We start from the raw sequence: 27,498 nt of genomic DNA, 5'->3' as shown, positions 1-27,498 counted from the left end.
ATTATGTTTATTTGAATAAATAAATATATGGATCAATTTACTAAGTACATGTCAGAATCAGAATATTGAATATTAATAAATTATATAGTTGGTGACTCATTTTGATTGCTTTTTTTAATATTGTTTTGGCTTTCTTTGGGGGAATTAATGCTCTTTGTTTCAGTTTCTTTAGGGATGATATTTTAGTTTCCTTGGCTGCTCGAGCAAATACCATGCAATGTGCTGGCTTAATGAGAATTTATTAGCTCATGGTTTTAAGGCTAAGAGACAATGTTTTCTTCCTGAAGTCTGGCATTCTGGACCTGCCGGTGATCCTTGGTCCTGGGATCCTCTGCCACATGGCAATGCACATGGCGGCCTCTCTAGCCTTTCCGTTCTCTTCCCAGTTCTGTTGAATTTCAGCTCCTTGCTTCCCCTGGCTTTCCCTCCTATCTGTATGAATTACATTCTGCTTATAAAGGACTCCAGTAATAGGGTTAAGACTCATCCTGATTGAGGGGCCACACCTTAACTGCAGTAACCTCACCAAGAGGTCCTATTTACAATGGTTTCACACCCACAGGAGTGGATTAAGTTTCAGCACGTTTTTGGGGGGTATATACAACTCTAAACCACTATAGATGCTGTGTCCAAAATAACATCTTTTATGAAGCTTAAAAGAATTAAAAAAATTACACTGGGTAAGGTGGGATATAAGGAAGTCACAGTCTTATGAAAGGAAGCAAAGTATAAACAACCAACCAGAATGTAATTTTAAAGTTCCAAAATGGGGGTATGAACAAGGTGCCATGTGGCCCCTGAGATGGTGGCTTTATTGGGGGGAGAGGGAAGCAGAAGTAAGGCCCAGGACAAGGCAGTGAGGCTGGATGAAATTCAAGAGCTTTGAAAGGTGAATTTGATGTTTGTTCAGCACAGAAGAGCTACTCCACTTATAGGAACCATATGAGCAAAGGCATAGAGACCTACAAATGCACAACATTTTCTAGGAATTTCAAAAAGGGAGCTAGAACTTAGTTGTTGGGGAGTTAGGTATATGAGTAAGAAGGAGAAAGGGGTGATGGTTTGTCTGGTGGCTGAAGTGAGAGATGAGGCTAGATTGGGGTGAGATTATGAGGGGCCTTGAGTGCTGTGCTAAAGACATTGTGGGTTGTTCTAGGCAATAAGTAGTCATCAAAGAGTTTTCAGGAGTGGAGTGATGTGACTCCTGGTGGCATAGCAAAAGATGGAGTCTGGCTGCAGTGTCAAGAATGAATCATGGAGGGCTTAGAAGGCCAAGACTTTTGTCAGGTAAGAGATATGGGGGTTCAATAAAGGATGTAGCAGCAGCTGGGATGGAGATGAGGGAATGGGTTTGAAAGGTAGAGTCTGGGCCAACAACTGAATGTGAGGCTTTAGGGAGATGGTATTTATGGAATGCATGAGTTTTTTCCAGCTTGGGAAACTGAGTGGCTGTGGATGCTTAATTGAGACATGGATTGGCAGGTGGGGTGAGTTGGGGAGTGAGGGTGCGCAGCGGCTGTGCACTAGCAAAGTCAGGAAGGAATCTGTAGTTAAAAGGAAAGGTTAGGGTAAGATATAGAGATCTGGAGTCCTCTGCAAATGGGTAAGTAATAATTGTAACTATGGAGGTGATTAAGTTTGCTCAGGGAGAACATAAGACAAGAAGGAGGGCCACCTGGGTGGGTTGACTTAGGATCAACTAGTCTTAAGAGGCAGACAAAAGAGAGGGAGATAGCCATGAAGAGTGGAAATAAGTGCCCAGAAAGGAGGAATTAGAACCAAGAAAGAAAGGTGCTTAAGTGAACCAAAGGGAGGGGAATTTTTGCTAAAGTTAGTGATATTTATTGGTGTCAAAAGTCATTTCAGTAGAGTCTGGGAAGGTCATGCCAAGTTGTGGCTTACAGAAATAGCAATTCTGGAGTTAAGGCACACCTAGACTTATTGATCCCGAGAGCTAATATTGGCCATAATTTACTATTATTTACTCATCTCAGGTGGTGATAAGAGAATACTGGGTTTTGCATTTGAGTTTTAGTCCTTGGTATCACTTCACTAAAACAGATGCAGTCATCTTGGGGGCCTGGGTTGCTTAAAGGTTGAGTATTCTGTAGAGCTCAAGCAGTTTCTGGCAGAAAGAAATGGATTATATTTACTTGTGATCTCTCTCTTCTCCCAATTGCAAGGAAGAAAGTGACATTTTTTCTCCACCTGATTTCACCATTGCTACTATAGCTTATAGAAGCAGAAGCCATGTTGAAATTTCTGTGTGAGTTTTGGAGATGTCTTGAGTAATTTCACTGAAAATAAAAGGAAATGTGTCCAACTGCTGAACATTCCCCTTTAATTGCTCTTACCAAGCCTTCAGAGGTTCCCCAGCAGGGAATTATGCTCTGTGCCCCAGGTCCCTGGATTCACCCTGCCAGCAGCAGCAGTGAGGAGCAATTTATTTGTGCAGTCCCCTCTACTCCCCTTTTCCCTTTGTGATTCCCCAGTTTAGCAGTAAAAGGCTCAGGAAGTGGTGATAGTATGCTAATACATGCAGAATTCTGTCAGAGAATATGATTGAGCCAACTAATGTGTAAGTAAAATTAATAGCTAACTAGAAACTGGGTGCAGCTCCATAGTCTCCTGGGATATTATAAAGGGTTTTGTTAATTTAAAAAACAAAATGCTTGGAGCCTCCAAATGTATGGAATTCTTACTACATATACATAGTTGACTTTGGAGTTTCCTGTGCATGAAAGTAAACGAGCAAATTGAAGGCTTGTTGGTCAAATTCAAAAGCACATACATAAGTGGCTCTTTCAAAAAGCAAAATGTCTCTAGCCATAACCAATATACCTTCACTTTGTTGTTATCTCTCCAGTCCTTACCTGCTAAGAGATTGCTTTGCCACTTCCTCAAGGAAACACAAACGGGGCAAATTAAGTTTCCGAAAGTAAAGTCGGATCCTGTTTAAGTAGATTAGGGTCCAGCATCCCATTTAACTTTATCAGGCATTGGAAGCAGAGGATGTGCAGTGAAGCCGGCTGAGACTTGCCAATTAGCTGGGCTTTCCTCACTGTTTCTGGTTTGGCAGCGACGAAGTGGCTCACCCTGCCGTGTTGCTGCCTGCCAAGGACACATGGCCAGCTCCCGGCTTCCTGTCTTCCTCTTTGTGTCCTGGCCTTGCCTTCCAGGGAGCTGCCAAGACACCATTGCCAAAAGTCTTCCTTCAGAAAGGTCAAGCAACCTCAAGTCACCTATGCCAATATTTGTGTTTTCTTTTTAATCCTTCTGTGTTCGACTTGGAAAAAAGCGTACAAATGAATATCCAGAGAGTGGAACCTGGGGTCACTGTGGATGAGCTGGAGAAGGCTACAGAACCCAGAGAAACCCTTGGCCAGTCAGGGTATGATGTTTCTAGTAGAATTCTATTTAAAGCTCTTTGAAGTGTGATGGAGTTCAGAACGGTTCAGTGTCGATTTGGATTTGTTGCTTTTCAGGATTCACGTACACATGTGATTTTTGGCCGAAGCTGACTCCTGGTGCATCACATAGGAGAGAAAAGGAGAAAAGTGGAGGATGGTCTTGGCTTAAGTACTGCATTTTTGTTTGTTTTGGATTCTGTAGTCACATATAACATTTTTTTATCCTAGTTCGGTGTCTATGAACAAGCTCCAGCAGCTGAGTCCTTTCTATGTGGTCTGAGGACAATGTACAAGAGAGCTACCTGGGGTGCTTGTTGAAAATTCTGGCATCTTGGCAAAGATGCCATATAAACCAGGGCTGCTATATGAATCATAGTCACAGGGCCGTGGGGGTGGAGGAATCTGTATTTTGAAGCAGCATCTCACATGATTGGGATGCTCATTAAAATTTGTGGACTGAATGTGTCACTGAGTACAAAATGAAAATCAGGCAAGTAGTATTTATTGTCATGATATAGCAAATTGTTCCTTATCTCTTCTACAAACAACTTGGAAATGTTGGTTCTTAATTTGGCTCTTTAGATTATACACAAACCACTACCACCAACAAAACACTTTTCATAGGATTCAAACAAACAAACAAAGTGATTGATACAGGAAACTTTCTACAAATAATTGTCCCTTATTTAAACTCTAAGTTTTGAGATTTTTAAAACTGTTTTTTCAGTGACATCTTGGGCTGCCACAGGTAGTAACCTGTGTAACCCATACTATGGACGATGCTCCTTGTGTGTGATGGATCCAGTGATACCTATTAGGAAAGAGAAGTTCCATATCCCCTATATGTCTCAAGGCAAAGCAGTTTTCTTCTTTACCTTAAAAAAATTCCATTTGAGGTTTATATAGCTCATAAAGTGCTGAATGACCTAATTTGCATGACTGTTGGAATTTAATGAAGGGGACACTGAAGGAAAAAGTTATGTTCTACCCAGAGACTCAAGGAAAGTTGAACCTAGCCCTAATATTCCCTTATGGCTTTTCATGTAAAGTTGTCCTTAGTACTTTCTTCATAAGCTCTATTTAATTTTCTTCTGTTGCTTTTGTACCTCGTCATATGATAGCTTTGTTAGTGAAGGTAGTATAACTTTGGACCATTGTGCCATTGTGTTATAGTATTTCTTGAGTTGGGCACAGGTTGCCTGTGTAATTTTGCCATTAAAAAAAATTATTTCCAAAATTTGTGGAAAAGCTGCACCTCAGGGACGCTTATCTTTTTTTCTTCTTTTCTTTCTTTTCTTCTTCTTCTTCTTTTTTTTTTTTTTTTTTTTTTTTTCTCTCACATAACTTACAAACAGTGTACTAATTTGGAACACATGTTCCATGAAAGTTTACCTATAGCCTTGGGTTCCAAATTTGTAATTTCAGCATCTTCCACTGAAAAGAAACAGCATATTTTTTCTTAGACTCCCCTTTTGCCTCCCCTTGAACCGTAGTCTTTTATAACAGTAATAAGGAAATGTGGTTATGGGTATAATTGCTATGAGGCAATTGTACCCTAGAGGACTGGCAGCATTTTCTTTTCTATATCTCAGGGCTGGGCTCCATCAAGATGATCCATTTGCAAATAACTCAATTAGAATAATAACAACAATGTCTTTATTTTTATGGCAACTTTCCCTATAGACATCAAAGTGCATTCGAGACATCCTACCAGATTCATTGTTCTACTACCCCAGTGGACTGGAATTAAAAAAGTTTTATGATAGCTCGTTTGAGATAGGTGACTGAGGCAGAAAGTGGTTAAGTGGCATCCCTGAGGTCACAAAGGAAGTCAGTAAGGGAACTGCAAGGAAAAACCCAGGGTTCCTGTTACTCTCCAAGTTATCAGACCACATTCTTTCCTGGCCGTTGTAAAGGATGAGACCAAAGCACAGCCTCTTTTAGGATTGCAAAACAGTGTAGGTGAAAATGCTTTGAAAATTGTAAGGGTGTTGCTGCTATCTTTATCATTTAGTACAAATGGAAAGTAAGAAAGAGCCTTAGTGTAAACATTTAATTGTTCCCGTATTTATGATGTGGACTTGGCAGATCTTTGGCTGGGCTCAATCTACCAGTTGTCTTGAATGAAGGGTTTACGAAAAGTTACATTTACAATTCTGAACTGTGACTTACTTTTAAGCATCATAGAGCTCTTTACAATTCTTAAACTTAAAGAAAAATTTTCCGCATGATTAACGGCACATTTTGAACAGGTTAAAAAGCCAAAGAGCAAAATTTCTCTGATTAAACTACCTAACTAAAAATTTTATCCACAGAGTCTTATTTTTTTAAACAGTTTTTACTTATAAACGCCACAGTTTCCGGGTGAGTGTGGTGAATTTAGGCTCTATTATTTTCGTGGAAATCAGAGAATTGGGAGGAAAACTGCTACTAATCTTCCAATCTGATTTCAAGGAGCCTTGGAGGATACATTCACTGGGGAGTAACACAATTAACTTGATGCTCTTAATTACTATTGTTTGCTTTGTGGTTAAAGGTGGTGTATTTAGGTGCAGGGCTAGTGGCTTCAGGAGCCCAGGACATTGGTCTGGCGGAGGGAGGGTCAGGAGTGGCTGCATTCCCCTCCACCAGGAATCCCCTGCCAACAGGGTTGCTATCAAGTTCACTCTAGGAGCTGGACAATAACAAATGCCCCCAATTTTGTCAGAACTTGCCCTCTCATGGGGAAAAAAATGCTAGGCAAAATATAAACTATGGGGCTTTAAAACTTTGATTTTCAAAGTTCTACCTTGGGTTCCTATTTCTTTAACTCAGGTAAATGAAGCTATCTCCACTTATCATAGATCCTCCCTGCGAATCTCAGGGGAGGGGTAATGGCCTTGAGACTTTATCTCATCCTCGCTGCACCTCTTGTTGTGTCTTGTTGCTTAATGAATGTTAAGCTGAAAATTAATCCAGGTAAACAGGTGAACAGAAAAGAAAGTTCAAGCAATGTGAACATGTTTGCAAATAACATAGAAAGAAAATATTCAGCAACACGTAGGATCTTTTAGCACTGCTAATGGTTTGAGGAGATTGAGTGGTATCCTTTACCAGGTGATCGGATTATATCAGTTAATTTATTCCATTGTGGGGAATTGCAGGATGATATTAAATTATTATTTCAAAGAAATGTTTAAAAATCATTTTCTTAAACGATTATTTTTTTCCTTGCAAACACCCCCACCAGATTCTCTACCTTTTCCCCCTTTTTTGTGTTGTCTGTTGTATTTTGGTTTCCATGGCATGGCCTACACATCCATAATACCACAAAGGATCCCTGCTCAGTAAAAAGAAAGCTGAGCAATGCTGTCTCTTTAGAAACATGCTGGTTGCTTTGAACTTGAACGGTAGTCTAATGTGAGGAGGCTTTAGGCCAGATTGGGGTAACCTAGCTTTTGTATTTAAGCTTATGTGATTTCATTGTAGATATTTATATTGCCATTGCATAAACAAACCTAAATAAATGAGAATGAAGCAACAGCACAATATCAGTCTTCTCATTTATAGTTTATTTAGACATTTCAGAACAAAAATATCGTTTTCTTAGAGATTATTTCTGTTTCAGGTCCCTGCAAAATTAGCAGGATTTTTATTCCCACTTTTTTTCTTTTTTTCATTACACTATTCCATATATCTATATCTATATCTATATATATATATCTATATATATATATAAAATCTTTCTAAAAAATCAAATATTTCGTCAACAAGATGTAAAATGGCAAGCATCTTTTTTGTTGTTTTTGTTTTCTTCAAGAGCTATTGATCATTATTTCACTTCTTAAAATGTGTCATAGGAAGAAGGGCTGTGCATTTTCTGGCAGATGAGAGAGCTTTGCAAGTAGGTGATTGAAATTGTGAGGTCAAACCTTTCTGCCTCACTTAGCTTGTTTAAATTCTGACTAGGTCAGTTATACCAAAAGTACATCTTTCAGTAGTCGATTGGTCCTAGGAAGTAAATTAATGGTTTCAGTCCAGGTTTTGAGGAGAGGGACACCACAACTACTCTTTGGTATCTCATTGGCATCCTCAGCCAACATGCTAAGACTTAAGCAGACCCAGAATAATAAAATTTCCTTCCAGGTCAGGCATAGGCCGTTGTGGAAAAGCCTAGGGGATATCACACCAAAAGAGTTACCCTTTCCATAAAAGAGGGGAGGAGGGGGGAGCATGTGCTAGGTTGAGGTGGTACAGTGCATTTCCAAGGTTAAAAAAATCATTTGCTGATACAGGAATACCTAAGAGATATTGCATGTTTGGTTCCAGACCACTGCAATAAAGCAAATATCGCAATAAAGCAAGTGACACGAGTTTTTTGGTTTCCCAGTTCATATATAAGTTAGGTTTGCACTCTACTGTCATCTAAGTGTGCAGTAACATTACATCTTAAAAAACTTTTACATATCTTAATTTACAAATACTTTATTGCTAAAAAATGCTAGCCATCATCTGAGCCTTCAGTGAGTCGTAATATTTGGCTGGGGGAGTTCTTGCCTCGATGTTGATGGCTGCTGATTGACCAGGGTGGTGGTTGCTGAAGGTTGGGGTGACTGTAGCAATTTCTTAAAATAAGACAACTATGAAGTTTGCTGCATCGATTCGCTGTTCCTTTCGTGAAAGATTTCTCTGTGGCATGCGATGCTATTTGATGGCATTTTACCCACAGTAGAACTTCTTTCAAAATTGGAGTCAATCCTCTCAAACCCTGTTGTTGATTTATCAACTAAGTTTACCTAATATTCTAAATCCTTTGTTATTTCAACAATGTTTACAGCATCTTCACCTGGAGTAAATTCCATCTCAAGAAATCACTTTCTTTACTCATCCCTAAGAAGCAACTCCTCATCTGTTCAAGTTTTATCATGAGATTATAGTAATTCAGTTGTATCTTCTGCGTCCATTTCCAATTCTAGTTCTTTTACTATTTCCACCAAATCTGCAGTTATCTCTTCCACTGAAGTCTTGAACCCCTTAAAGTCATCTTTTCCATGAGGGTTGGAATCAACTTTATCCATACTCCTGTTAATACTGATATTTGACCTCCTTTCATGAATCACAAATATTCTTAATGGCATCTGGAGTAGTGAAACCTTTCCATAAGGGTTCCAGTTGACTTTGTCCAGAGCCACCAGAGGAATAACTATCTATGGCAGCCTTACAAAATGTATTTTTTCTTCTTTTTTTTAAATGAAATTTTATTGGGATATATTCACATACCAGAAAATCATCCAAAGTGTACAATCATTGGCTCATGATATCATCATATAGTTGTGCATTCATCACCACTAAAAAAAAAAAAAGAATAAAATTTAAAATAAAAAAGAATACCCAGATCATCCCATACTGCTTATACCACCTCTATTATTTACTTATTTTTTGTCTTTATTTTCTTACTCATCTTTCCATACACTGGATAAAGGGAGTGTCATTTGCAAGGTTTTCACAATTACGCAGTCACACCATAAGTGCTATATAGTTATACAACAAAGCTGTCATCCAGGCTTTGTTGTTCCATTAATAGAGCACAGGCAGAGTAGACTTAACTATATATAGTTGAACAGTTTCAGGTATTTCCTTCTAGCTATTTTAATACACTGTAAACTAAAAAGGGATATCTATATAATGCATAAGAATAACCTCCAGAATGACTTCTTGACTCTATTTGAAATCTCTCAGCCACTGAAACTTTATTGTGTTTCATTTCTCTTCCCCCTTTTGTTCCAAGAAGGCTTTCTCAATCCCATGATGCCAGGGCCAGACTCATCCTGGGGAGTCATGTCCCACATTGCCAGAGAGAATTACACCCCTGGGAGTCATGTCCTATGTAGGGGGGAGGGCAGTGAATTTACCTGCAGCATCAGTTTACAGAGAGAGGCCACATCTGAGCAACAAAAGAGGTTCTCTGGGGGTGACTCTTTGGCATAATTATAATTATTCCTCCTTTGCAGGAATAAGTTTCATAAGGGCAAGCCCCAAGATTGAGGGCTTGCCCTATTAAATTGGTAGTCCCCAATGCTTGTGAGAATATCAGGAATTGCCCAGAATGGAAAGTGTAATATTTCCATATTTTTCCCAAGTCCCTACTTGGGGCTTTGCAAATGCTTTTTTATTCTCTGCCCAAATTACTCTGGGATGTATCGGGACATCACACTGACCTATACAAACCAACAAGATCTTACTCCCTATTCAAGGTTTCATATAAATGTGGTATTCAAATAAACTGACCATACAAGTTAAATGAGGTAGTGTGCTAACAGAAAATATAAATTTTGCACCAACAAAGTATATTTTTTAGATAATAAGTCTTGAAAGTCAAAATCACTCCTTGATCCATGGGCCGTGGAATAGAAGTTGTGTTAGCAGACATGAAAACAACATTCATCTTACTGTACATCTCCATCAGAGCTCTTGGCTGACCAGATCCATTGTCAATGAGCACTAATGTTTTGAAAGGAATCTTTTTTTCTGAGAAGTAGGTCTCAACAGTGGGCTTAAATTGTTCAGTAAATCATATTGTAAATAGATGTGCTGTCATCCAGGCTTTGTTGTTCCATTTATAGAGCACAGGCAGAGTAGACTTAGCATAATTCTTAGGGGCTCTAGAATTTTGGGATTGTAAATGAGCATATGGCTTCAACTAAAAGTCACTAGCTGTGTTAGCCCCTAACGTGAGAGTCAGTCTGTCCTTTGAAGCTTTGAAGCCAGGCATTGACTTCTCCTCTCTAACTATGAATGGCGTCTTCTTCCAATAGAAGGCTGTTTAATCTATATGGAAAATATGTTGTTTAGTGTAGCCAACTGCATCCGTTATGTTAGCTAGATCTTCTGGATAACTTGCTGTAGTTTCTACATCACCACTTGTTGCTTCACTCTGTACTTTTATGTTGTGGAGATGGCATCTTTCCTTAAATCTCATGAACCAGCCTCTGCAACTTCAAATTTTTTTCCTGCAACTTCCGAACCTCCTTCAGCCTTCACAGAATTGAAGGGAGTTAGGATCTTGCTCTGGTTTAGGCTTTGGCTTAAGGGTATGTTGTGGCTGGTTGGATCTGCTATCCAGACCACTAACACTTTCTCCATATCGGCAATAAGGCTGTTTTGCTTTCTTAACATTCATGTGTTCACTGGAGTAGCACTTTTAATTTCCTTGAAGAACTTTTCCTTTGCATTCACAACTTGACACAAGAGGCCTAGTTTATGGCCCATTTTAGCTTTCAACATGCCTTCCTTACTAAGCCTAACCATTTCTGGCTTTTCATTTAAAGTGAGAGACTTGCAACTCTTCCTTTCATTTGAACACTTAAGAGACCATTGTAGAACTATTAATTGGCCTAATTTCAATATTGTCTTGTCTCAGGGAATAGGGAGGCCCAAGGAGAGGGAGAGATGTGGGAATGGCCTATCAGTGAAGCAATCAGAACCCACACAACATTTATCAATTAAATTCTGTCTTATATTGGTGCAGTTTGTGGCTTTCGAAAACAATTACAATAGCAACATCAAAGATCACTGATCACAGATCACAATAATGGATATAATAATAATGAAAGAGTTTGAAATTTTGTGGGAATTACCAAAGTGTGACACAGAAACATGAAGCCAGCACATGATGTTGGAAAAATGGCACTGATAGACTTGCTTTAATTTTTAAATATCCGATATCTGCATAGTGCAATAAAGCAAAGCACAATAAAATGAGGTTTGCCTGTAAACTATTTCAATGTTATTTATTCAGTTATATCTGCTGTGACATTTGTTAGTGGGTGAAGGTTTTGTGTTTATTGTCTTTCAAACAAATTCTCAAATACATTGTCTGAAGGTGGAGATTAGTGCTTTATACTCTCAGCCCATTTCTAGGAGGGTGTCTCTTCAAACCTATTTCTGGACCATTTACATCTCTCATAATTTCAGTTAGCTCTTTAGCATGATGCAGACAATTCTGTTTCATTCATTTTCTCTTGGCTCTGACTGAGTTGTATATTCCTATAACATGGTTCTTAAATCACAGAATACACATACAGAAAATACTGAAAGAATTGGGAATGATTTCTTGTTACTTCCTATTGTCTCTTTGACTGTAACTTATAGTGAAAGTTTAAGTTTAGGATATGTGTAGAGCTGCAGTAAAAAAAAAAATCTCTTAAAGTTTATTCATCTAGCATTAGGTTCCTTCTCTTCCCACTGGACTTCCTCCCCAGTAGGCAGAAAAAACTCAAGGACTGTTTCTCTCTTGTGGTCTCTGTATTATTCCTATGGTTTTTAATGTTTGTGCAACATATATACCGCCATTTTTGGAGGTTTTTGTAGCTTATCCATTTCACTGTAATGCTTTCATTGGAAAAAAAGGGATGTAGAAAAACACAAAAAGTGAGTTATTGCTAGACTTACTTCATGATCATTTTATGCCTAGTTGCGCGGTAACCTGGTTTCTTTTGAGCTGATTCTACTCAATGACAATAGAGTCTAGTCTAGCATAGTACCTGTAATAGTTTCTCAGTAAATATTTGTTGAATTCAATTGAGAAATTTTGCCTCAAATGTCACAAATTAGCTAAAATAGATTTCAGGCTCAGGGTTTTTTTTTTGTTTGTTTGTTTGTTTTTTTCAAATTAATATACAGTGATTTTCCATTGTTACATTTTCCATATAATGTTTGGTGGCAGCTATCACAAACTAGGATGCTAATATTTAAAGAGAGAGATGAAAATAACACTTCGAGGGGATTCAACATGTTTGAATGAGAGGATTGAATGACAAGAAGCACAGGGTTATAAGCAGTAAATGGCAATGCTGGCAGCTGAGCACACACAACAAGCACCAGTGTCATCCTGTTAAAGTTCCATCAGAAAAGATTGGCAACATGCGAATCGATGCTGTTTTCCATTATGTCACTTCATTCTAGTGGGGCTGTTACCTAGCACAGTTTAAAACATTAGGTTTATGGGAACTGTTTGCATTTGTGATGGTAAATTTTGATGTTGTGAGTTCATATGCTTTTTTATTTATACAAACACAAATACTTTATGTTAGCTCCTATTTGGGGAGTGTTCTTGCAAATCATAGATTTTACATTTCTGATAGAAGAAAATGCTTTTGCCTGTTCTTATTTTATGATTTTTCATATAAGAAAATGCTGGATGCCAAGTGAGGCTTTGTGAACTATTTCCTAGAGAAAACTTAATGTTGAAATTATTTCTGTATTCAAGAATGCATTGTTCTTATATTGGTGTATATTTAAGACAACCTTATGATTCTTACTACCCGAGATTGTTAGATATTCAGACAGTTGATTATTATTTCAAAGTTGTTTGAGTCATGAGATATAAATAAATGTATAGTGTTCTATAAAACAGTCAGACTCATAGTCCCTGTAGTGAAGCAGCATGGGCAGTCATGTTTGTAGGAAAAAGACATACACAAGAAAAAACTCAGGTCCAGTGTAATTTAATCAAATAGAGAAGCTAACCATGTGATGGTAAAAATGAAGAAATAACAAACCTGGGTGAATATGTGGGATTCCCACATCTCCCAGAAGAGATGTATTTAGAGCTTGTCATTGAAAAATCTAAATAATCTCAATTTTTATAAAAGCATGATTATTTTTAAGTGTTGATATCATGCATTACAAAAGACATTGGGATATAGGATTTCCTACTTATGACTGAATGGTGGCAGTGCTTTCTCACCTTTTAAAATGAGAATCACAAGAAAAACTTGGAATTTGTCAATATTCTAAATGATATATTTAATCTGTCTAGATCTGTTTAATTCTATTACCTGACATTTATATTAGAGTGACGAATTCATGAAACTTCACAAAAATACATGTATCTGTGCAGAAAAATATAGATTTTATCAGATAGCACAATATAAGGAATTTCATATGGGAAACAGTTACAATGATGTTTGATCAGCTAAAAGCCAAATCGGCAGTGAGGCTTCCCAGACATTAGCATTGGTAGGAATCCACTACCACAACTAGTGCTGGGTGGTAGCGGGAGAAGGTGGTGGTGTAAGAGTACTTGAGCTGGAGCTGCCTGAGGGGAGTGGGGACCACAGAAGGAGAACTTGTCCAATGAAAGCTAGAACCACAGAGGAGATACAGCCATCACTAGAGACACCTCTCCAAGCAGAGAGAGAGGAAGAAAACCTCCCTTTCTCCATTCCTACCACCCTGCAAATTCCCAAACTGCCAACGTGTACCTCCCATTGGGTGTGTCTAGTGTAAAGTCTGCTGCTAAGAGAACTGGGAAATGTAGTTTGCATGGAACCAAGTGGGAGATGGATCCTAGGGTGAGTTATCATTACATGACACATTCTAATTTCTGGGGAGATTTGGGGATGGAATTTAGGTGAGGTTCAGAGCATTAGTTTTGGGGGGTTAAGTTTGCACGATGTTATTCAGAGTCTTATGACACTGCTTTTTTACGGGCATCAAGTTAGTTTTTTTTTTTTTTTATCCTACCTGAAAATGTAGTTTATCCTATGTTCCAGTTTGCTAATGCTGCCTTTTTGCAAAACACCAGAAATGGATCAGATTTTATAAAGGGGGTTTATTTGGTTACAAAGTTACAGTCTTAAGGCCATAAAATGTCCAAGGTAATGCATCAGCAATTGGGTACCTTCACTGGAGGATGGCCAGTGGTGTCTGGAAAACCCCTGTTAGCTGGGAAGGCACATGGCTGGCAACTGCTCTAGAGTTCTGGTTTCAAAATGGCTTTCTCCCAGTACGATCCTTTCTAGGCTGCATTTCTTCAAAAATATCACTCTTGGTTGCTCTTGGGGCATTTGTCCTCTCTTATCTTCTCCGGAGCAAAAGTCTGCTTTCAAAGGCCATCTCCAAAATGTCTCTGCAGCTCCTCTCTCAGCTCCTGTGTGTTCTTCAAAGTGTCTCTCTTGGCTGTAGCAAGCTCATTCCTTCTGTCTGAGCTTATACAGCGCTCTAGTCAACTAATCAAGACCCACACTGAATGGGCAGGGCCACACCTCCAAGGAAATTATCTAATCAGAGTTATCACCTACGGTTGGGTGGGTCCCATCTCCATGGAAACACTCAATCAAAGAATTACAATCTAATCAACACTAATAAGTCTGCCCACACAAGACTGCAACAAAGATAATGGCATTTGGGGGGACATAATACATTCAAACTGGCACATCCCATTAGGTTGATTTATGTCTTTTCATTATTACATTATTGTTAGATGCTTTTGAAAATTCTCTATGAATAATCTTGTTGGTTAATTTCCAAATTTTAACATATTGTATATGTCAGGAAGAATTTGATTTTCTCTAATTAGAACAAATCTTTAAAACCAGAAACAATGGGTGACAGGCTCAAGTGTTCTTATGGCAATTAGCTCTGACAAAGAATTATGTACAATCTCTCCCTCCCCTTTTCCATGTTTCAGAGGTACTAAGAGTGGACAAGGAAACTTACTTCAGCTGTCCTTGTAATCAAGCACTGTCTAGAACTTGGAAATAATAATGTGGTTTCTTGGTTCTTTTGTGATTTTTTGGAGATCAGATATGAAGCATATTTTTTTTTATTGGAAGGTAATGTCAGTTTTGAAATGACAGCATAATAATCAATTTGGAAAATTGAACATTAGCCATGTGTAATGTTATGTGCAATGAAAATCATCTTTATGAGCATGGGAGATGAATCTGCAGTAAAAAGCTTGAAGTTGCTCTGTGTTAAAATGTTGTCACATCTGGAAGGCATTTGATATATAATATTACATAGGTTTGATACCATTCAGGGTTTAGACATATGGATAGGACATTATGCAGAAACTTCTTTTTTGTACTCTTTGGAATTAGCTTAGAGATTTTTGAATCATAAGGAGTCCATTTGAATCTCTGTTAAAGTTGAACTGAGTAAAATAACAAAATGGGAGGAATTCAGAGCGCATGATACGTAGCTCTGTCCTCTTATAGTCTTGAGTCTTTCTTCCAAAATAGATACAGTGAATGGACATGCTCATCATTTTCTTCTCATTTTCCAAACAACTCTAGTAACATGTAGTGGATTCCATGGTAGGCTTCTATAAGAGGCTCTTTATTTTTCTTGGCTAAAATTACGTATATATTTACCCTTTCTCTTAAAATCACCGTTTGAAAGAATATTGTTCCATATAGTTATAATAAATCTTCATATTTCTCTTGGGTTGTAGACTTTTCAGAGTTCTTTCAAGGATATTGTTCCATTTATAAGAATAATCTTCTTAAAAAATAAACAGGAAAAGTTATGTTTGTTAAGCCAATTTTTGTTTTTATTCTATCAGTAAAAATTGAGGCATTTTTCTCTCATGCACAGTTTTAATTTTCAGGAGGAAGTTACTATCTCTTCATTTGTTTCCTCATTTTATCCCTTTAAAACCTGTAGTTCACACAATGTATTATTCAAGTAGTTTTATTCCTGGTAAATAGGCTTTTGTCTTGAAACACGGGAACAGAAGTTCTTTGAGCTGCTTATCAAGGAACTCTGAGGACATTTAATACCATTATCCTCCATATCACCAAGTTTCTTTTTTCATCAAGTGATTTCTCTGATTTTTTTTCCTCCAATATCGTGATAAAATTATTTTATAAGCTGAAGCGATAATGAATGCCCAACACACAAATCTGCTTTAGCTGGGTAGCAGGTATGCTATTCTTCATCTTATTCTATTATTCTGTTCATTATTGTGCACCTTTGGATTAAATATTATACATTTATTTTTATATGAACCTGTCATATGGATTTATGAGCCATGGTTTATTAATAAAACATGGGCTAATTATTTAATTAAATACATGTAATATAGCATATAAAAATCTATCCAATTTTCTTTTCTCTAAGCACATATAATGATTTAAATGTAAATGTTTTAATGATTTGGCAAAATATCTTTTCAGCTAACATAACGGAGAAATCTGTGTCCAAGTAAAATAATCTATTTTTAGGAACACATGCCTTTGACAAAATGAGCACAGAATGAAACCAATAAGAATATGGCTTTTTGGTTATTGAAGGAATCTATTGCTAAATTTATATTTACAGAGAGATTGCAGACACTTAAAAAATAGAATATTTGTTGATAGCCAAAAAAAGGAAAAGTTATGATTGGAATTACTGCCAAGTTATTTATAATTTGAGGAAGATAAAAAGTGTTTTAGGCCATCACAGTCTTGTTCACTGCAAAATAGTGGTTATTCAGTCAACAAATGTTGAATAAGCATCTACATATATGCCAGGAGTTATGCTAGGCAATGAATAAAACTAACGTATCTCAACCTCATGGGTTTTACAGCCTTGCAGGAGAGTTAAGCACTAACCCAGTCCTTCAGTTACCTGTGTTCTCAGTGTTTGCATGAGGAAGCGCAGAGTAAAAACAGAGGAGGACTAAGTGGAGTTTTTTTTTTGGGGGGGGGGGGGTTAGCAATTAAACCTTGAAGTATATTTAAAGAATGTATATTATCTTTCTTTACAAATATTTGTATATATTTTCACAGTTGCATAAAGAGTTTTTTTTTTCCCTCTTATTTCTCTTATTTCTAAACCCTTTGTAAATGACTAAAACTAAATTTTTGGTTTTTTCTTATCTAGCTTTAAGGGGTTGGGCAAGATGAAAACTGATTGGCATGAAGTGGTTTGCTTAGAGTCAGAGTGCAAGTGGTTGGCATTATTGAATGGAACCCAGGATTTCTAATTTTCCAGGCAGTTTGGAGAGACCATGTCCTGCTCACTGAGAAGAAAGATTACCAATGAAATATTAGAAAGTTTTGAGGCTGGTCTTAATCTAGATATACAAAATTATATTAAGTTTTGGGAAAATACTTGAAAGGACATTTCAAGAAGGGGCCATGTGAACACAGGAATGTAGTTTGTGAAGGATTTAGAATAATGTATCAAGACCCCAGGACAAAACAAAGCAGATATATAAGTCACTGTGCTAGCGAGTATAGTAAGTGCTGGTTAGGACATTGGAGATAAAACAGAATTAATTTTTCCCATGCCTTTTTTTTTTTTAAGAAAACTTGAGGCTAATGGAATCACAAACATTGCATTGGTTCATGTTGAAATTCTGCGTTGATTTTTCAGTTTGCCTTCATGTTCATGTTCTAGAGTCCAATGTTTTTCATTTCCAGATTCATATTTCACCAACATGCTCTTTGCACTACATACCTTGCTATAAAATGCAGGTTTCTTGGTTTCCAAGAAAAAACTCAAAACTATATTACACAGTATAGCTGAAATCCACAATGTCTCCCAGATGGGGAAGGTGGAACATTCATCTCATCTTTTCCTACTGGATCTGGCCCCGGTTTGGGGAAAGGACTTCATTGTTTTCATGTGACAAACTGCATTGGCAAATTGTTCCTTAAAGTATGCAGCGGCGTGTTCATCTAATATTATGAGATATGGGCAGCATTTATGAAAGAATGTAAATCTTACAGCTCTCTTCAGAAAGCTTAAAATACAGCTGGAAATGTTTTGCTTCCAACAAACATGCAATCTTCATAAAATTGGAAAAGAAATGTTTTCAATAAATAATGTTTTGGTTTATTTCTCTCTAGTGCTAGAACTATTTTTTTTTTTTTTAGCCCAAATCATGCCATGAAACTCTCCTTCCTTTACATTAACACCCATGCCTCTGTATTTATTTCATTCTGGTATGTTACATTTTTTTTTTTTATAATATGCCAGATTGCTTTGCCTTGTTTTTAAAGATAGAAAACTGGATTATCTTCTAGGGACTTTTTTCTTAACTAGGCCAGTTTAAAAACTAAACAAGGATTGAGTCAGTTAATTAATTTAAATGAGATTACAAATCAAAAACATTACACAATCTTGATTTAATTACCACATTTTATTTTCCTAATTGAAAACACAGAGTAGAAAGTTAGCAATCTTGACAATGAATGACCAGTGTGGAGTGTGGTGTTTTGCATTCTTTAGGGTAACAGCTTGGAACGCAAGAAGTACAGGTGATCTTGACTGTGACTTCTGGCTCATTCAATCCCTGGATCAGTAGAGTCATTGAACTTAATCTTGGGGCAGAAAGGTCAGATACGATTAGCCCTGCTTTCATTTGTGGTGCTTTTGCTGCTAGTCAATGAAGCAATGCAACCCTTTGATTAGAGATGTTGGCGGGTTTAACACCTTTTGTGCAGGGGTGTTTTGCGTCTCTCCTGGTCAATAGTCTCCAGACACGAACAGGTTTGATTTGTTCTCAATATAGTATGATGCTTTGAACCTATTCTCTCCTGTTAAGCAAAAAAGTAGCTCTTTAAAGAAAAGTTTAATAATAGAGCTAGTAGAATGTGTAAGGATGAGAACTAGAGGATATATTGCTTATCTGCTCTCGTTTCATTTTGTTGTTGTTGTTTGTTAGATTACTTTATCTGTAAGGACCCTCACCATAGCAGCCTCCTTTAAAACTACAAGTTTTGCTATGTCAAATATAAATTTTAAAATCAATGTTACCCACTTGAAAATAGGGGTCTTCAGATGGGAAATAATAAAGTTTAAAAAGCATGATTGAAATTTTGTAGATGTCCAAAATATTATTTTAGTTATGCCAGAAGTATTCTGAGAAGTTTGATTTCTCTTCTTGATCAGAACTGTGTTGACAGGAAGGAGTACATATTCACCAAAAATTTATCAGGGACTTTGTTTGCAAGGTGATAGTGTTAACACTCCCATATATTGCTTGTTTACAAAGTTTTGCAGTAAGTGGACTCCAAATAATGTAGTGTCCTATTGAAAAGAGACAGAAAGAGAGAAAGAATAAGTCAGAGGAAGAGAGGGAAACTGGAAGAGGAGAGAGTGATAAATAGAGAAAGAGAGAGATACACAGAGAACTTAAGAGAGAGAGAGGCCATTTTCCCACACATTTACATGCTTATAGGACAAAGAAAGCAGTTACTCAGTTTTCCCATGTTCTTCCTGTGTTTTATTTTAATAAAAATTTATCAGAGGAAAAAGAAAAAAATGTTACCTATAGTCTTGTATCACCCAAATTAATGAAGCAGTCCTCCATTAAAATTCAAACTATATAATATTTTAACTGTGCTGGAGAAAAAATGGCAAATTATACAATTGAAATTGTATTATGTAAAGCTAACTTGCTGTGAGTTCCAGGCAGTCAGTCCTGGTGTGTGTAAACTGCCAAGAGTGGGGTGCAATATATGGGGCAGAAGGGGTGGAAGAGGGAGAGGGAGGTTTTGCCCAAGGAGAAAAATATAATTTTCTCCCTCAACACTTTAAAAAGCCAGAGTTTTTTTGTTTTTTTTTGTTTTTTTTTTTGTCTTATATATATTTTTCCTATTATAAAATACATGCATTTCTATCCCATTCCTCAAATTTTTAATTTGTTTCTTACATCTTGATTTGTCTCTTTCCTAAGTGATTCTTTCTGGTGTGCTATATATATTTAATTTGTAAAAGTGTTCTATTTTAGTATGTTGGTAATTAATAAGGTTTTGGAGAGAAAGAAGGAGACTGTTCTAAGCCTTTTAAAAAAAAAATCTCATGGTATTCTTCAGTTGACAATGGGCTATTTCTTCACCTGCTTAAGGAAAAGAAATATGACAAAGGGGCCCTTTATCACATGATGACTAATTTTAGTTCTAGCAAGAGGCTATCTGTAGGTTAACAGGTTACAATGTGGGTTTCATTTACTTTTCTGATATCCCTTGATATAAAAGCTATATTGTTAGAGAATCATAAAATTGTAGATCCCAAAGGGACCTGAGAAGTTACCTTGCTCAGTCCCTTTTTTGCACCAAAGTTACTGTAAATTAAAACTGTGCTTCTGAACTTTGATTTTCCTATTGATATACAAGTCATGATGTCAGAGAGTAAAATGAGTTCCTGGAGTATGTTTCCTCTAGGAGTGGAAAGACAAACTTTTATATATAAAGGTTATTAAAGATACCTTGCTGCAACACCCCCCCCCCCACACACACACCAGCCCCTGTATGAAAACTATGTCTGCTTCCTAGATCCCCCACCAAGCATCTCTTCCTATCGTAGGAGAGAGTAAAACTTAATTTATGTCTTAAAATAGTTCCTCTTATCCACCTGATCCCATTTCCAAATATTCCTTCAGGAATTAAGGGAAACAAAACCTAACCTTGCATTGGACTGGGAGAGCAAGCCCTGAGAATTGTGTGTATGTCCCCTTTCCTTGCTATGAAAGTTTTGTTTCTTTGACTTCCAATGCATGTTTCTGCACGGAGGGGCAGGCCTAGTCTTCTTTGTGCACTCTCGTGGCTTATAGACAGGTTGTTTTCTGTTTGTTGGCTTATTCAACCAAATGTGCCAGGCACTGTATTAAAGACTTGGGCAGTAAGGCTAAATAGGGCAGCATCCTTGCCTGCATGTTGTTCGTAATCTAAAAGGAATGGCTTCAACATGAGGACTTCAGGAAGAAAAGAGGGAGACCACTGTGTGCAAAGACTCAGAGTCATAAAATGTGGGTGACACACAGGGAACTGAAAGTCTGAGGTGCAACCCAGATTTTAGTAGGGGACAAATCAAGAGGCCTTGAATGGCATACAAAGACATTTGGAGTTTTTCTTGTGAGTATTCAGAATACATGTAAGGATTTGTGCAGGGAAGTAGTTTAATCACTTTTAGGTTCTAAGAAGATCACCCTGGTAACAGTGTGGAATATAGAACAGAGAGGTGTGAGATAAGGTCATTTTACAAGACCCTATTCTTGGGATCACCTCCCTCTGGTGTCCTCTACGTCATGCCCTTGCCCTCTTTTCCTATGAAGAATCAGTTGTTCCCTCTTGATATATACCCATTTGTAGCACTTATCAGAGCACATTGTTTTTTTATATTCATATATTTCTGTCTCTTTGGCCAGCCTCTGAGTTTCTAGAAGGCATAGAGTGCACATTCTTCTTTTTTAAAAGAACATTTTAAAGGTCACTAGTGTAAATTAAATGCAAATTAATAAGCATTTATGGAGTAAAAGCTTTTAATAGCCATTATTCATTTATTATCTTATATGTTTAACAAACATTTCATTGAACTTCTACCAGATCATCAGTAAAACATTAGAATTTCCTTTGTTTGGCTGAGACCCTCCAACCTGAATTTAATTTAGAGTTGTTCTCTCTTTAAAGCATCAATTAGTATATAGAGTTCAATGATAATAATAACTGTTTACAACTTAGGTAGAGAGAATAGCTAAAAAAAATTAAATTTTGGAAAGAGGTTTTGAATGTATTGGTAAATGTTGGGAAGGAAGAGAGAAATTGGGGGAAGGTAAAGCTTCCAAAAATGTTTAATTTACTGAAAGATTATTTTTGCCTGTTTTTAAGATTACAACATAGTCATTCAAGAGGCAGTGATGTGTGGCCCTTATAGAGAACATACATTTTAATAGTTGCCATGTAACTTTGGAGAAACCATTCAGATCACTTAAGTATCCCAAGGTCTTCCATAAAATTGTGTTAATAGAGAAACCTGATGTCTCCTTAGGAAAACGTTAGATATTAGAAGAGCCATGGAAGATTGACTGTTTTTTATAAAAGAGTGGGTAGGATTGAAGAAAAGTTGGCAAGGTCATGCAGTGGTGTGAATGTATTCTTACTCCTGGAGAGTCTTTAACCTGGGGTAGGGGAAATTGATTGAGTTTAAAAAGCAGTAATTTAGAAGTAGCTTCGTTAGGTATTTTTTCCTAGAAGAAGAAATATATGTTTAATTCACGCTTTTAAAAAAATAAAGAATAGAGACCATGAGATCTTAATGATGTAATACAAAACATATTTCAATTCTTTATTATGTCCAGTTCAGTCAGAAAGAGATAAACACATAAATGTAGAAAATATAGGTTGAGTCCAAGGAAGAGAAAATAAAATATGGAGGGAATGAGGGAGAGCTGGTTTTGGTTTGCTGTCTTCAAGACATTCCCTTTTTTCTCTACTGCATCAAAATCTTCTTTCTAGACTCAAGACCCAGTGCGCTGGGCAGCACACAACCCCCATTCTTTCCTACCTTTTTCCTCATAGACTTGAGTCTTCCAAAAGGTGATTTTCATCAATTGGTGAGTGTCTACAGCCTTTTGAGCACAACAGGTCCCGTGAGCATTAGAGAGTCAGTGCCCTGCTCCCTCTTTGGGGCAGTGGGACTAAAGTATTTACCACAGGAATTCTCAGGGGGCCACACACTCATCCATGTTCAATTTACTCACCAGAGACATTTTTCAGATGCTTGCACTGGGATGAACAGAATTTAGTCTTGTTCCTTTCTTCCCGAGAGTTAGCACATTAAAACATTATTCATTTTAAATGTGGACTCTATGCTTAATACTTCCTTTAAATTATTGAATGTGGGGGATGTCTAGCCCAGTGCTTGATGCTTCATGTAAAATATAATCTTTGCAGTGATTCTTTGAGGAGGATAATATTATTGCACTTTTAAAAATCAGGATCCCAAGACTCTAAGAATTAAGTCATTTTGCACAAGATCAACTCACTAGTGAAGGCCAGAGCCACGGTTCACTGTAACACATTAAGTGTGCACACACACACATACACCACACACACACAAATAGGACTTGAGCAGACTGATGGAAGTGGTTGAATAAAACCTTTGGCCATAGAGTAATTTGACCTAGGTGGTGAATTGGAAGGGTTTTAGATGTGGTCTGAATAATTCCTTCTCTGAAGTCAACCACAATAACAATTCATTTCTGGTTTCTCTGCCAACTGTGATTCCCTGGTTACTTCCTTTTCCAGCAGTTGGAATTAAACGACCAATATAAAGGTGGCATAAGAGTTAAGAGTAGATTATAGTGTTCGAATTTACAGTCTGAAAAGTAAATGTTCTGTTGTTCAGTCCCGAGGGCCGACTTCTATGTTTTGGGGATGCTGTGTATGCTCCTTTCCTTTGTGAGAGGGCACCGGCTTTGTTGTATAAGGGAAAGCCTGCCGTTGTGTGCCAGTAAACACCAGATCATATTAGAAAGTGGAATTGTTATGTTAAAAAGCATGTGACTCAAATTTTGGGTCAATTTCAGCTTTCCCTCAAATGCTTGTGGTTTTTTAGTAAGTATATTTTTTTCACTTGAAGAAGTTGGTCTACAATTTGTTGGAAATGGGGAAAAATTTTGTTGCAGGAAAGAATAGGATTTCCCAAGGTGGATGTTATAACAGCATGGGCTTCCATTGTACTAACTGGATACTCTTGGGAATAGAAGAGACCTGAATTCTTTACCGGACCCAAATTTTAGCAACTAGATGTTGGGAAAGAGTTGTGTGGTACCATTTGGAGATTGATATAACTACACATGTACAGGCTCATGTACAGTCTACAATTCCCAAAATGAAGCTGCTGCAGCAACTTGTCTACTGATGACAATCTTAGCATACTCTCATTGTGTCAACATGAAGTTGATTTTAGCCACCTAGGAGGATGCATGTCTGGATCTCCGTAAAGTGTGAAGTAGCGTTAGGTGGAAAAATAAAACATAGAGTGTCCCTAGTTAATGGGCATGTGATGCGTAAAAAGAAATCCCCAAAATGTTAGACTTACTTGAGGAATTAAACTGAAATGTAGACCAAATACTGATGGACATTTGTCAGAGGAACTCGAAGCGGAAATATCTGAGGCTGTAGCAAAATAGTGGATTTATCATTTTTATGTAACTACCATACATTAGGCCTCGAGAGTGGCTAATATTGTACCACTTTTTATTGTAATTTAAAAAGAAAAAGGTTGATCTCCTAAATAATAAATCACTGAATCTTGCCTTAATCCAAGAAAAGTAATAAAAGAAATCATGGAGATTAGCTATTTAGAAAATATTCGGCTTTCTTTGAATATTTGCAGGGGACTCTAGGTTTTGGCTCGAGTAATCCTTCCCACTTTCTTTACTTCGATTTTGGAGAATCATAAACAAATTGGAGGATAATGGAGTATCACTAAATATTTTTGCTAAGATTTTCTGAAAACTGTCTTAAGGCAAAAAGAAAAAGACAATTGAAGAAATGGGATTAAGGGGTAAAGTTCTGATCTCAGCACAAAATTTACTTAGTGGGCATGTGACAAATGGCCAAAATAAATAACCAAGTTTTGTACAGAAAGAAACTAAAAGTATGCCCTGTGTCTAATAGGAGGCACATGCACTTTGTTAATTACTTACCTGGAAGAGCAGAATAACCTGCTAAGAAAGCCAACATAAAATTTTTCTGCTTAACTAAGACTAAATCCCTTTCTTGGCACAAGTACAATGAAGGGTTTTGGGGAAAAGACTTTACGGTATAAGGCATTCCATGACAGAGCCATCGTCTGTGCCTTACCTCTCATGTTTTGTTGAAATCACTATCAAGTTCAAAATTGCCTTTTCTAGGCAATCAAAGAAGTCGTCTGAATCTGAGCCACCCACTCTTCCTGCTTTTACTGAAAGCCTAGTGCACTCACAGTCACGGACTGTATACTGAAGAAGACACAAAAGAAGTAGACAGAATCTCTGCCTCTGCTTTAGAAGCAGGCAGTTTAGTTGGGGAGACAAAAATTTAAATGCTAGAACCAATAAATGAAGATTATAAAGCAACCTGCAAGTAAGTGTATAATAATATGGGGCAAATGACACAGATAAATGCAGAGGGGACATTGAGGAAAGAGGAGTGAGCAAAACACAACAGTGTCACATTAGTCAGGAAAGGCATGTTGCCTAACAGTAGTATAGCCCCCACATTCCTTTCTGAAGCACTAACGAGAAATAATGTGGGATAAGAAGTTCAGATACACTGCATTGATCTCTTCTTCCTTAACTGCAAAGCCCATCCATCTATCACAGATGGAAATTAAATTGATCCAACAATTTACTCTTCACAAAGCCATGTTGGTTTCTACCCAGTAATTTGTGCTCTTCTTGGTGTTTTCAAATCGATTGCTGTTATGGGATACAGATAAATCTGGGCCTGGATCCAGTAGGTTGGGGGATTATTCGAGTGGATATGTGTGCATGCATGTGAAATCCTGGAAAAGTGAACTCTCATTTCTATGTATTTTACTCGTTAAATAAAAAATATATTTTCTGTTTTTTTGAAAGCATGTTTAATTACACTCAGATTGCATTTTTAGGTAATGTATCTGCTTTATGTCATATTACCTACTGACAGTCCTTAATATTTATCCAACCTTCAAATCACCTTTAGTGGCTTTGCAGCCAGGCTCTTTGTTTCAAAAAAAGCCTTGCTTTATCCCAAGGCTATTATAGACCACTATTATGTTTTGTTTTATTTTGTTTTTGACATAGAAGTATGCATAGACACTCATTTAGTTTGACAAATAAAAGTATTGCCATCGAGAGGCTTGGGAAAGTATACTTTATTTAAACACTCAACTGCATTGTTGCACCTTAATTTTTTTTTTTAAGGCCTTCTGAGGATTATGAAATTCTTTCAAAACAAATTAAAAAGAAAACATTTTCCGTGATTTCTTTGCAGATTCTGGACAATCAGGAAGTCCAAGCCACAATGATCCTGCCAAGAATCCTCCAGGTAAATATGTGTTCCAGGACGTTTGCAATCTGACATTGTTGGAGAACAAAGGTACCACTGTATAGATAAACACACTGTAATTGGTTAGCTGCCTATTTCGTTCTGGCAGGCAGGTATGATCGGGACAAGATGTGATTCTATTTAGGCCCTTTGCAGTAGCAAATACTTCTATATTTGTGTCATCAGTATTTACCTAATCACCAGTCTTTTGATTTTTATTGGTTGTTTCTTTGAAAACAAATATGCATGTATTTTGGATGTGCATCTTTTAGGTGCTAAAACTCATTGCTGTCGGAAAAGTCAAACAAAACAAACAAATAAAAAAAACAAAAAACAAAAACCCAAAAAACGTTTTTAAGCTTTCTTTTAAAATGCAAAAGAAAAAGTAAGTTTTTCTGTACTCTTATTATAGTTTATCAACTCTCATTACTGTAAAGGAGGGGGCGGTGTGATGGGTTATGTTTTCAGTGAAGGATTTTTGCAAAAGAGTTTTCATTCCAAGCTTTTTGTTGGATACTTAGAATCAGGAAATAATGAAAGTAGGACTTTTCCTTTAGCATAATGTATGCCAAATACCTTTTTATTTTCAGAAGTTGTTCCAGATCTGAAAAATGGGGTTTACTAACTTGGCTGTGTTCATAGTTTTGTTGCTCCAAAATCTGAATGTATTGATTTTGCTTTTGATTTAAGAGAAATATCTATTCTCATGAGATAAAACTTGAACAGTGAAGAATTTCTGATATTTCATTATCATGAGAATTTTAATTATATCCATGACTTTGGCTAAAGAGTGCTCTAGGATTAAAATAACAAAGAGAAAACAAAACAAACACAAAACCAAACCAATCAGACATTCTCCCTGCCACCCCCCAAAATCTCTTCTGTTTTTTAAATTGAAAACAAACCAAAATGTTTCTAAATAATAATAATAAAAGTGTTCTCAGACAGACTTTTTGGTCCTTAATTGTTTCATCTTCCTTATCTTAATGCTTAGCTAATGTGAAATTGAAATGCCTAAAGAACCCCACAATTACAAGATAAAACAAGGTCAGTCTGGTTTTAAAATGATGTAGGAAAGATATAGCAAGTAGTACAAGTAAAAGTGCAAAATCAAAACAGAATATATTTTTTGTTCTCATTCATGCCCATGTATTGTCCTTTATTTTTGCATTAGAAAAAATATCTTTTCCAACTACATATTAATTTATTTTGTATTGTACAAAATCATATTGTTTGACAAAAATAGTCTGTATTTCAAAGATAGAAACTTCTAATCAAATAGATTTGAAAATGCACACTTAGTTGATTTCTCTTTATTTTTTCATAAAAGCATTTAATATTGCTACAAATTGATAGCAAAACATAAAAATACTGAGCAATTGTATGTGTAACTCCCAGTTTGATGGGAGACTAGAATCATGATAGTTACCTTTAAAAAAAAAAACAAATATTTAGAATATGATAAACTTTGTCAGAAATTTTCTGCAGTTGAGAAAATTTCATTAACCTATAAATCTTTTTCTTTATAAATATTT

General features: G+C 36.8%; 1 protein-coding gene across 10 annotated transcripts in view; it reads left to right on the top strand.

Moving 5' to 3' along the window:
• The window catches only part of NFIB (nuclear factor I B), a 465,213-nt gene that overhangs the window by 350,960 nt on the left and 86,755 nt on the right, over window positions 1-27,498 (top strand). For all 10 annotated transcript variants that reach the window (XM_037850907.1, XM_037850904.1, XM_037850903.1 and 7 more), the window contains one exon: window positions 25,910-25,963. In XM_037850907.1, the coding sequence (XP_037706835.1) occupies window positions 25,910-25,963 (54 nt within the window). The remainder of the gene's footprint in view (window positions 1-25,909; window positions 25,964-27,498) is intronic.

This window comes from Choloepus didactylus, chromosome 10 (assembly GCF_015220235.1).
Source record: "Choloepus didactylus isolate mChoDid1 chromosome 10, mChoDid1.pri, whole genome shotgun sequence".
Taxonomy (NCBI): Eukaryota; Metazoa; Chordata; class Mammalia; order Pilosa; family Megalonychidae; genus Choloepus; species Choloepus didactylus.
The sequence above is the reverse complement of the archived record's forward strand: the minus strand, read 5'-3'. Positions and strand labels throughout refer to the sequence as shown.